Source organism: Ascaphus truei, chromosome 1, assembly GCF_040206685.1.
Source record: "Ascaphus truei isolate aAscTru1 chromosome 1, aAscTru1.hap1, whole genome shotgun sequence".
Lineage (NCBI taxonomy): Eukaryota > Metazoa > Chordata > Amphibia > Anura > Ascaphidae > Ascaphus > Ascaphus truei.
In genome coordinates this window covers 393,346,724-393,358,876 of record NC_134483.1, presented here as the reverse complement: position 1 = coordinate 393,358,876, position 12,153 = coordinate 393,346,724, and the positions used below count along the sequence as shown (strand labels likewise).

The 12,153-nt window shown below is 41.8% G+C and overlaps 1 protein-coding gene across 4 annotated transcripts in view; it reads left to right on the top strand.

Annotated features, from left to right (window-relative positions):
* The window catches only part of KLHL2 (kelch like family member 2), a 113,233-nt gene that overhangs the window by 68,312 nt on the left and 32,768 nt on the right, over positions 1-12,153 (top strand). For all 4 annotated transcript variants that reach the window (XM_075612038.1, XM_075612057.1, XM_075612048.1 and 1 more), the window contains 2 exons: positions 1,793-1,909; positions 3,284-3,433. In XM_075612038.1, coding sequence (XP_075468153.1) covers positions 1,793-1,909; positions 3,284-3,433 — 267 coding nt within the window. The remainder of the gene's footprint in view (positions 1-1,792; positions 1,910-3,283; positions 3,434-12,153) is intronic.

Sequence of the window (12,153 nt, the reverse complement as noted above, 5' to 3'; positions counted from 1 at the left end):
CATGAGCTCTCTGTGTACTATTCAATAAGAATGAACCTCAAATATTGCTAGAAAATAAATGGTTTTCTTGCATTTTTTCACGACAGTTGCGATGTGATTTGTCTTTAATTTTTCTTACCAAAGTAGAGTAGGTAATCTCGTGCTGGTGTTATTAACGATAGAGAAATTATTTCGTATGGCAAGATGATTTTTCATGGGATCTTGTTTTTTACCCCTCCAAAAGTCCTAGTACTTTAATGAATAGGCTTCTTACAAGTGTGTGCTCTGCAGAGGCAGAATTTGAAAGATACTTGAGTAGGAAAAGAGCTCCCTATCCATATTTGTAGGTATGAATCGCTCAGAATGAGGGTTTATTGTAATGACAGACACTGGTTTCATCAGTCTAGTCAGTCTAAAACATACAGGACACCTACAAGCTCATATTGAACCTCCAAAATAACCACAACATATATATAAGCATATATGTATCACAGAGGAGTGCTACTGAGCATGGCAATATATATTTAAAATCAGAGACAGAACATGAAACACAGGCAGAGCCCAGTGCACATCCAGCGAAACCCACACACGGCACAGTGCCTAAACACATATGCACAGATATCCCTTGAATAAAATGGTCCCCTAGTTTAACACCTTCGCCAAAGTGTCGCAAGCCCCTAAGGCTAGTCAGTCTAAGGCTTACATCTTGACTTCCACTGCAGCCACGTGCATTCTGGATAGAGATGCTTTATGTTCCGTACTATATATACTGACCTGGAAAACTTTAATCTTTTTCATTGCGATTAGAGTTTTACAATCATGGCCCTAAATGTGTATGTTTCACTCGTACACATGGCCCAAGATGATACCTGGGAGCCTACATTTTAAATTCGACAAGCATCTGATTCCAGTGAAAAAGTCAAGATTTCAAGACTCGAGCACTGAAAAAAAATCAGAAACTGCAACGTGTGAAATTGCATGTTTTATTCAACTGAGGGAAATTAATAATGCTTTATAAACGATGTCTTTTTAGTTTTAAACGTTTGTGATCAATAACTTGCAGTGGCTATTTTATACAGTATGAACAATATACCGCTCTAGATTGTAGAGGTAGGTTGTTGCATCCTTGCACAACTGCTGCATTACTAACTCCACTTTGTAGGCCCACTGTCTTCGGTGCCTACTTTCCATAGAAACCCATTCTGTGCCTCCTGGGCACTGGTGTAGACACCTTTTCAGAAACAGCTTGGTCACCTTCATACAGGCATACCCCGGTTTAAGGACACTCACTTTAAGGACACATATGCACGTATATGACGATTGCAGTACAGTACATGCATCGATAAGTGGGGGGAAAGTAGTGCTTCACTTTAAGTACATTTTTGCTTTACATACATGCTCCGGTCCCATTGCGTACGTTAATACAGGGTATGCCTGTACAGTGTTTTTTTGGATAAATAGCTCTGGCAATTACAATATACAGTACCACTGTCACTGTAGTTCTATGTTTATTGTACATCTGAAGAGGGGCTCTTTCTGATCTCGTCTATAAACATAATCTCCACGTTGAGTTGGCAGAACGACCCATAATGAGTGTACAATTGGTTATACATTTCTAGGTTCTGAAACCTGGTTATAGTTGCTGCTAGCCGTTCATAAGACTATGTTGTTATATTGTCATTAGCAATTTGGAGACCCTGACAACAAAATAAGAATAGATTAAACAAATGAAATAGTGAGATGTGCAAAAGTGACAGAGAACATGACAATAAAGGGAGAAATGTGCTTACCAGCCATGACTTTTTCTTGAAAGGTTTTTGAATCGGTGATTGCTTGGGTAAACCACGACACAGATGTGAGACAGGAGCACATGGCTCACCTGATGGAACACGTCCGTCTTCCTTTGCTTTCCCGAGAATATTTAGTACAGGTAAGAAAAATATATATACTGTATGTATATAATATAAGCTGTTACTTTATCATGTTTATCATTTACTTATCTTTATATAATACAAAAATATGTATTCAATTGACATTAAAGCAGCAGTCAAAGCTGCTGTTTTTTCTTCTTTTTTCCCCCCCTTTAATATGTGCATCAATACAATTCACACAATGATAAGTAATTAGCTAAGTTGCCGATTGATCCGTTCTCCTGTGATCGATTGGTGAAGGTTCGGCTCGGGGGTTTACTAAATTACTGCAGAGGAGTATTAACTGAGTATCTGTGACTTTGTAAATGGTTGCTATGGAAACAAAAAAAGTTTGTTCTATTATAAATGTCATTCAGAGTTGTTTAAAAAAATGCAAGTCTTTTCTCATAGTACAGAACTGATTTACTTAAAAAACAAAAAACACATGTAGGATATTGTTTGGTCCACAGGTTTAAACTTATGTGCAGTTGTGTATGTCATGTAAGTTTACTATATCATGAATTCAATTTAATAATGTGTTAATTACTTCAAAACATATTGAATAGTGGTCAGACTTCTGATCACGACATCTGTTAGCATAATTTACAGTGTTATGGTACTTTTAAAAAGACCCCAATGTTAAAATCTAGCATAGAGAGTGCATTGGTGCCTGAATAATTATTGATTGTGACCCACATCAAAGCTTAGAACAACCACAGATTACATTTAGAATGCTTTTTTCTTTTTTTTTTGCTCACCCACCCAAATGTCTCTAGGTCAGTGGCGTAGCTAGACATGTGCGGGCCCCCGGGCAAAATGTTTTCAGGACCTCATTATGAGTGAACATATTTGGTCAATTCCGGAGTCTCCATCAGGCCCCCAAGCGTGTTGGCGGCCCCGCAAGCCCCTTCCTCCTCACTCTCCTCTAATCACCCCTCTCTCCTCATCTATTTCTTACACCCCCCTCCCTCACTCCCCCCCCTTTTCCTCTAAAACTCTCCCGCTCCCTCTGCTATCACTCCGTAACCTCCCCCAACTCCCTCCACACTCAATCCAGCTCCCTCAATCATCTCCTCCTCGCATTCCCTCCCCAGGGCCACACACACAATTTCTCCCCACACACATACAATTCCTCCCCTACAATACAGTACCCCCCCCTCCACACACAATACACAAATTAGAATAACCACCTACTGTACATGCACAATACAATAATCTCCCTCCCCCCCCACGCACACACTACATTAACCTCCCCCCCACGCGCACACACACACATTACATTAACTCCCCCCACACACAAAATGAATACAGAATAGTGGGAATTACAGAGGGGTGACAAGACCTGGCTGACATCCTACATAATGTGTTCATAGTGCATTCTATTTTCTATAAAGAGAGTTGAAGAAGAGACCCTAGTAAAAAACAGCAGTACCTGTAAGGATTACCTCATTGAAGCCATGAAGTACCACTTGCTTGCCGGTGATCAGCGAACGTTGATGAAAAGTGCACGCACTAGGCACAGAACACCAGTGAGCCTTCCCAAAGTAAGTTTATTCATATCTTTAATAATCATATACATATGTATTTTTTAAGTATGTTCATAGTTCCTACAGTATGTTTATTATTTACAATGGATTGAGATTTATTATGATCATGTCACTAATATAATAGCCTGAAAAGGCCTCACATGCTGTAACTTGATGTTTGATGTATCCCTACATATTATGGGTAGGATTTTTTTGTGTTGCATAAGATTGTATAGTAGCCTTTATAATGTTTTTCTGGGCGGTACATGACATGTTGTGTAATACTTTATGTATTTGTCCTTGTTACGGCTTGCCTTATAATTTGTACTTGTGTGTCGCTTCCCCTCTTTCCTATTGTGTACATTTTTGTTCCCTTATCCCTATCTCACTCTGTATCCGGCTTCTTCTTGTTTGTTTTATTCATTTTGTCTTTTTTCATTTTGTTCATTTTGTCTTTTTTTATGTTGGTGTAAGTATTTATTACCCTATATTCCATTTTCTGTTCTATACCTTTTTTCCCCTAACCTCTTCATCGGGATCTCTTTTAATCCACCCTTAATTCCGAGGACCCCTTACACCTTCTGTTTTACTGTCCATTTGTTACTGTCTGCTAGTCCTCAGTGCTTCATAGTGTGCCCCTCTGTGCAAGTCACCCAGTTTTGTCTCCTCTATACCTCTGCCCCCTCATTTGGGGGCGACGTGAGATGGTTAGCTGACAAATTGTGAGCTGTACTGGAGAAGCATGCTGAGGTAAGGCAATTTTTATTCAAGAAAAGAAAAATCTATAAAAGATTATCTTATTATGACAATTAGATACCAGAGAGAGGTTCTAGACTGCTTTTGACAAAAAGCCTCCAATTGAATCTCTTTCCCAGAATGGCCCTTCCAATTTTATTTTTTTTATAACAAGAAATAGAACACGTTTTCTTGAGTCATGGATAGTTTACATGTAAGCAAAAATAATATGAATACTAGAAAACAAAGACACCCTCAGGGCAGCACTCGTTGTATATGAAAATGTAGTGATGATAGACTTAAAATTTAAATGCTTTAATTATGTTAGTTAAAATAAGTGTCAAAATCGTTGAAATAAATGAACAACTGACAGTGGTAAAACAACACACAAAACAGACAAAAATACACAATACTTAAACTGACATCTAGGGGGAAAGGTAGAGATCCTACCTATCTGCTAATTAGCAGTGATGAACAATCATTAACTGAATAGTTTGCCCCCTGGTTCAGCAATAACAAGGTTAAAAAGCCTGTAAAATAGATACAGGTGACGGTGGACTGACATGCAAAGGTATATGCCAAAAAATGTAATGCAAAATATGCAGTAATAGAGTGAAAGCTCACTAGTGATGGTATAGTGCAGCCACAGTAAACTAAAATGTTGAAATAGCTCTGGTCGTGGAGGATCCCTAATTATGGGATAAAACAGCTTTAACTGTAAGTTGGTAGAGTAGGTGATCTAAGTGTTAATAAACAGTGCGCACAAGAGCTCACAAAGTGTGATACTTAGCTCTGGGGCACGGTTCTAGTCCGTATCCAGTTATAGCCCCCTAGTTCAAATGTGCCATTATCACGCTTATTGAAGCCTCTTAACACGCAGAAAACAAAGATAGTTGAATAGTTATAATGACTGTCGATAGCTAAGTGCACAAGAGCTTACAAAGTGTAATATCCAGCTCTGGGGCACGGATCTCGTCCGTATCAAGTTATGGCCCCCTAGTTCAAATGTGCCACTATAGCAAATCCGGTAGCAGGTAGCAGAACCAAAGTGAGCAGCCACATATAGTTAGCATATAAACATTGTATCCCTTCATGCATACGTTGTATGCATATATCGGCACTTAGCAGTGCCTCTCACCCTCTGCCCGGCAAGTACACGTCAATACGTGATGACGTCAGTCCTGTAGCCGCCTCCCACCGGTGTTTATATGCAATAGACACTCTGTATTTTATGTGGTGTCGCTGCCTGTTGAATTTTGAGCTGGCAACTAACTCACATCAGCGTTACTACATTGCGCAAGCTCTGACGAGGGCTTGGTATATACTTTTGATAGGGGCACGGTGTGTTTACTATTACCCTACCCTGAATATTCAAATGTAACTGCTGCATATTACTATTACTGCAATATATGTACCCCTTCCTTCCCTCTGCTAACTATATGTGGCTGCTCACTTTGGTTCTGCTACCTGCTACCGGATTTGCTATAGTGGCACATTTGAACTAGGGGGCCATAACTTGATACGGACGAGATCCGTGCCCCAGAGCTGGATATTACACTTTGTAAGCTCTTGTGCACTTAGCTATCGACAGTCATTATAACTATTCAACTATCTTTGTTTTCTGCGTGTTAAGAGGCTTCAATAAGCGTGATAATGGCACATTTGAACTAGGGGGCTATAACTGGATACGGACTAGAACCGTGCCCCAGAGCTAAGTATCACACTTTGTGAGCTCTTGTGCGCACTGTTTATCAACACTTAGATCACCTACTCTACCAATTTACAGTTAAAGCTGTTTAATCCCGTAATTAGGGATCCTCCACGACCAGATTCAACTATCTTTGTTTTCTGCGTGTTAAGAGGCTTCAATAAGCGTGATAATGGCACATTTGAACTAGGGGGCTATAACTGGATACGGACTAGAACCGTGCCCCAGAGCTAAGTATCACACTTTGTGAGCTCTTGTGCGCACTGTTTATTAACACTTAGATCACCTACTCTACCAACTTACAGTTAAGGCTGTTTTATCCCATAATTAGGGATCCTCCACGACCAGAGCTATTTCAACATTTTAGTTTACTGTGGCTGCACTATACCATCACTAGTGAGCTTTCACTCTATTACTGCATATTTTGCATTACATTTTTTGGCATATACCTTTGCATGTCAGTCCACCGTCACCTGTATCTATTTTACAGGCTTTTTAACCTTGTTATTGCTGAACCAGGGGGCAAACTATTCAGTTAATGATTGTTCATCACTGCTAATTAGCAGATAGGTAGGATCTCTACCTTTCCCCCTAGATGTCAGTTTAAGTATTGTGTATTTTTGTCTGTTTTGTGTGTTGTTTTACCACTGTCAGTTGTTCATTTATTTCAACGATTTTGACACTTATTTTAACTAACATAATTAAAGCATTTAAATTTTAAGTCTATCATCACTACATTTTCATATACAACGAGTGCTGCCCTGAGGGTGTCTTTGTTTTCTAGTATTCATCCTGTTCTCTCCCCTTATTGCACCGTTGTTTATTTCACTTAATTATAGGCTGATGCGAGGGTTTTCATCCCCTTCCCTTCCCCCATTGTTGTATCAAAGCAAAAATAATAGCTGTGTCCTAGATTCATGCATCTCCTTTTTATACAGGTTGTTTTTACACATGTTCTTATACTTATATTATTCACTGTAATAATATTATTATTGTTTATTTGTAAAGTGCCAACATATTTCGCAGAGCAGTACAATGGGCATACAGAGATTTGATAATTACTTAAATAGTCTCACCTCAGGACTTTGCTGACTATTTCAAGGAAAAGGGGGAATCCATACGTCGGGACATCCCCTCTTTCCTCCTCGCATCCTGCACCTCTTCCTAACCCTCCTCCTGCCTTCCTTGATTCATTTTCAGATGTCACAGAGCAGGATATGTCACTGCTGATCGCCTCTTCTCCCTCTACCACTTGCCCTCTTGACCCCATTCCCTTCCATCTCCTAAAACCTCTTGCTCCTACTATAATCCCTATGCTCACACACATTTTTAACTCCTCTCTCTACTCTGGTACCTTTCTCGCCTCCTTCAAACATGCAACAGTTATACCATTACTCAAAAACGGCAAGCTTGACCCTACTTGTCATTCTAACTATCGGGTCTCCCTCCCTCCTGCCTTTTGCCTCTAAACTCCTTAAACGTCTTGTATTCTCTCGCCAGCTCCATTTTCTCAACACATATTCTCTCCTAGACCCTCTATAATCTGGCTTCCGCACTTCTCATTCCACTGAAAAATCCCTCACTAAAATAACTAATAACTTCCATGCTGCCAAAGACAGAGGTCATTACATTCTGCTCATATTACTTGACCACTCTGCAGCATTTGATACTGTGGACCACATGCTTGGCCTTCACATTCTCCATACTCTTGGTAGTCGTAACAAAGCTGTATCCGGGATCTCCTCTTACCTCTCCCATCGTACTTTCAGTGTCTCTTCTGCTAACACATCCTCCTCCTCTATCGATCTCTCTGTGGGGGTAGCCCAGGGCTCTGTCCTGGGACCTCTTCTCTTTTCTCTGTACACACTCTCTCTAGGTGTCCTAATCACATCTCTTGAGTTCAAATATCACCTCTATGCTGACGACACACAAATTTACTTTTCAAACCCTGACCTTACACCTGCTGTACAGACCAAAGTTTCTGAATGTCTCTTTGCGATATCATCCTGTATGACCCTATGCCGACTTAAACTTAACATGTCAAAAACAGAGTTACTCATATTTCATCCCAAATCTGGCTCCACTGCCTCCTTCCACAATTCTGTTGGAAGTTCTGTCATACACCCAGTAGTGCAAGCACGCTGCCTAGGGGTCACACTCGACTCCTCTCGCATTCAAAATGTTTCTAAAACCTGTTGCTTCTTCCTCCGCAATATTACAAAGATACTCCCTTTTCTCTGTTGCTGTACTGCTAAAATTCTGACACAGGCCCTCATTCTGTCCCGTCTCGAATACAGTAACCTCCTGCTGTCCGGCTTTCCTGCCTCTCACCTATCGCCCCTTCAATCTATCATAAACGCTGCTGCCAGAATCACTCTACTCTTTCCTAAATCTGTCTCAGCGTCTCCCCTGCTGAAATCACTCTCCTGGCTTCCTATCAAATCCCGCATCACGCACTCAATTCTATTCCTCACTTTTAAAGATTTACATTCTTCTGCCCCTCCTTACATCTCAGCCCTAAATTCTCGCTATGCACCATCCAGACTCTTGCGTTCTACTCAAGGATGTCTTCTTTCTACCCCCTTTGTATCTACAGCCCTCTCCCGCCTTAAACCTTTCTCACTGACTGCCCCACACTTCTGGAATGCCCTTCCCCTCAATACCCGACTAGTACCCTCTCTATCCACCTTATAACACTCCTGTTTAACGAAGCATATGAGTTGCTCTGTGGCTAATATTATACAACCTGATACATAAGTCTTGGCCCTTTGCAGATGCACTAACCAGAATGTCCTCCTACTGTCTCTGTACGTTCTTTCTACCTACCAATTAGATTGTAAGCTCGTCGGGGCAGGGACTCCTCTTCCTAAATGTTACTTTAATGTCTAAAGTACTTATTCCCATGATCTGTTTTTGTATTATTTGTTATTAATATGATTGTCACATGTATTACATGTACATTAATGGCGCTATATAAATAAAGGCATACATACATAGTTACATACAAAGAAGGACAAACATGCACAAACGGATACAAAAGGAATGAGGGCCTGGCTTGTGAGAGCTTACAATCTAGAGGGCAGTGGTGTAACTACCGCCCGGGATGCCTGGGCATAAACCGAGGGCCCCAGCTCGGGGAGAGAAGGAAGTCGGGACCCTCCCTCTGAACTCTTGATGACCCCCTGCGATCTTCCTCACAGCAATTAAACTGATTGCTAGGGAGAGAGTAAGGCACCTGTAACACATCAGTCCTCCTCCATGATGTTGTGGCATCATGTGATGCTGCATCGTCATGGTGACATGCCATCACATGGCGATGCATTGCTACACGCGCCGACATTTGACGGTGCCCTGAGGCCCCTTAAGGCGAAGTTATGCCACTGCTAGAGGGAATAAGAGGCAATGTTGAAACAAGAAGGTAAAGTGGATGCTCATGGTGGGATGGAGTACACCTCAGGTTGGAGTATGGTCCAGCCTGACAGCTGATCCCGTTGGGGTTTGAGGGTGGGGATGTTAGGGGGTGTTACATAGCGTGGAGATTGGTCTACCTGAACAGCTAGTACCAATGTGTTTGGAGGGGGGTTATAAGGGAGTTGGATTTTAGAGGTATGATGAGTAGGCTTCCTTGAAGAAAGAGTTTTCAGTGAGTTTTTAAATGTCTGAAAGCTCAGGGAGAGTCTGATGGTGCGTGGTAGGGAATTCCAGAGAGAGGCGGCAGTACGGGAGAAGGCTTGTAGGTGGGGGGGGGGAGCGGAGGTAATGAGGCAGGAATGTTTTCTGTACAACAAAGCCTAGTAACCAATTTATAGCTTACTAACTGACAAGTTATTTAATTCCATGACTTACAATAGGCACTCCATGTATAAAAAAAAATCTGCCATTACCAATTTATAACAAGCTCATTGTGGTCGAGCATTGACCTGCCCTGTACAAAATTGTGTCCACCTACATTTTTATCTCAGACAGTTGTTTGTTTACCTTTCCAAACTCTCTTAGTTTTATTTACACTTCTCTTCAAGATTGACTCGTTTTAATCAATCTGCTGGACATGTATTAAATCACCATTGAAAAACTTGAGAAAAAAAAATAAACAGTAGGATAGATGGTCCAACAGAACAGGTATGTCTTGATTTATTACGCTATAGTCCTGTGCAGACACTCGTGTGTTTAATCATGAAGACCCAAGCATTCATTCATTCTCTGGTCACAATTAAACGACCTTGAAGCTCCCGGAACTTTGAAAATCCAGTTGTTTTGTCATGGCAGGGATACAAACTCCCAGTAGACCAGGACCACCAGTGCAGTGTGCACACCTCTCTCCATTACTCCTGTGTACAGATGTTCTGCAGAGCAGTTTAGGACCTTTTGTTGCAGCCTTTTCGCCGCAATCAAATGGCCACCAGCGCTTCGCCACAACTCACCCTGTCGCTGGGCACTTCGCCACTATGGTAAGTGCCTTACCCTAAAAAAAACCTACTCTAAGCCCTTACCCTTAAACCCTTTAAATTGACCGCCCTACCCTAACCGCTAAAACCCTTTAAATTAACCCCTCCACCCCCCATCCACTAAAACCCCTTAAATTAACCCCCTACCATAAACAGTAAATTTACTTTAGAAGCGGACGGCAATGGGGAGTCCAGCAGCGAATCGGCGTCGGGGTGAGTTGCGGCGAAACATTGGAGGCCATTTGGTGGCGACCAAATGGCCGCGACCAAATGTCCATTCCGCTGCAGAGCTCAGCTATTTTAGTAGAATGGACTATGGCGATAAATAAAAAGTTGTCTTTGGAAGGACAAACAAGATTACCGGAATTGTCAGAAATTCTATCATCTCAATAAAAAAGCGTTGTCTCCCTTATTACTATCCAGTGAATATTTACGGGATGGTCAGACGAATGAGCCTAATTCTATTTTGAAAAATGAACTTAATTTTGTGCAATTAACCAATGTATTACATTTGGTTACGTGTAGGAACAAAATAACAGGAGCACTATACTGTAATTGTACTTGGTTAGTCTGCCTAAGGCCGAGGCCCCGCTGCACGCGCCCACATGGATGCCTTGCTTCCCGGTGGCGCGTGGAAGTCACTTCACCGCGATCTGCGGTCTGCAGTCAACTTTTTCCGTTGCGGGGGTTTGGCCAAAACGGGTCGGGGGACCGCGGCCATTGAGTCCGGGGGAGAGGGGTGGAGGAGGTTGTGGGTCAGCAGGAGAGGGGGGGGGGTAATACAAGGGGGCAGATAGATCGGGTTCTGTAAAGTTCCCCCCCCCGTGTGTGTGAGAGAGGAGGGGGAGATACACCGGGACTGTGTGAAACACACACACATATATACACATACATACACACACTCCCCCCCCCCCTACCTTTTGGAGGTGGGGAAGCTCTGACCGCTCCAGGACGGTACAGCCCCCGGTACTGATAGGCTCATCAGCGCACCACGTGACGCGTCGCCACTCGGGATCACAATCCTCTTGCATCTCCTGCCGGCTGACGTGTCACAGTGCGTAGTGAGCCATGCAGTGAGGAGTGATTGGGGCCGACTCGGGAGGAAGTCATGGGCAGGTGACTGACGTGGCCGCGAGTGCCGTCGGATGCAGCGGGACCGCAGCCTTAAAGGGGATTAATAAGAATGAGAATATGTTTTTCAGATGCACAAATATACAGATTTTACATTTAAAATGTCTATTGTTAGACAGATTAGTCACTTATGATTAAGAAGGCGTTATCACTTGAAATTTGGTGAGATGTTAGAATGTCTTCAAACTTACTGTATCTTGATATTGGTAAGTCTTTATCCCAGATTTTTAAAATGGATAACTAATCACAGAATAAAAAGGACCTCAAATGGCTTAATGGTTTATTATTGACAATGAAATGGCTTATGTACTAGAGGTGCTATGGGAGTGGTATCCAAAAAAAGTAATGCAGGTTTTTCTAATAATGTTTATAATATACTATATATCATGTATGTGAGTAGTGTTGGTTCAAGATGTAATGTACATAATGGCATCTTAGGGCATGTCATTTTGCTAATTTAAATTCAACCTTTCTGTGACTGTATTCTACAATTTTTAAACAGTCATTTAAACATTTCTATAATTATCACCAACAAACTACTATTCCCGTGGGAGTGCCATGTAGTATTTTGTGTGTGTGTGTGTGTGTGTATATCATCATTATCTTCAGCCCTTGTCGATCCACTGCTGGATGAAGGCCTCTCCAATGATCTTCCAGGTATTGCGGTTGCAAGCCTCTGTTCTCCATGTTGCTCCAAAACAAAATTCTGGTTTCATCGT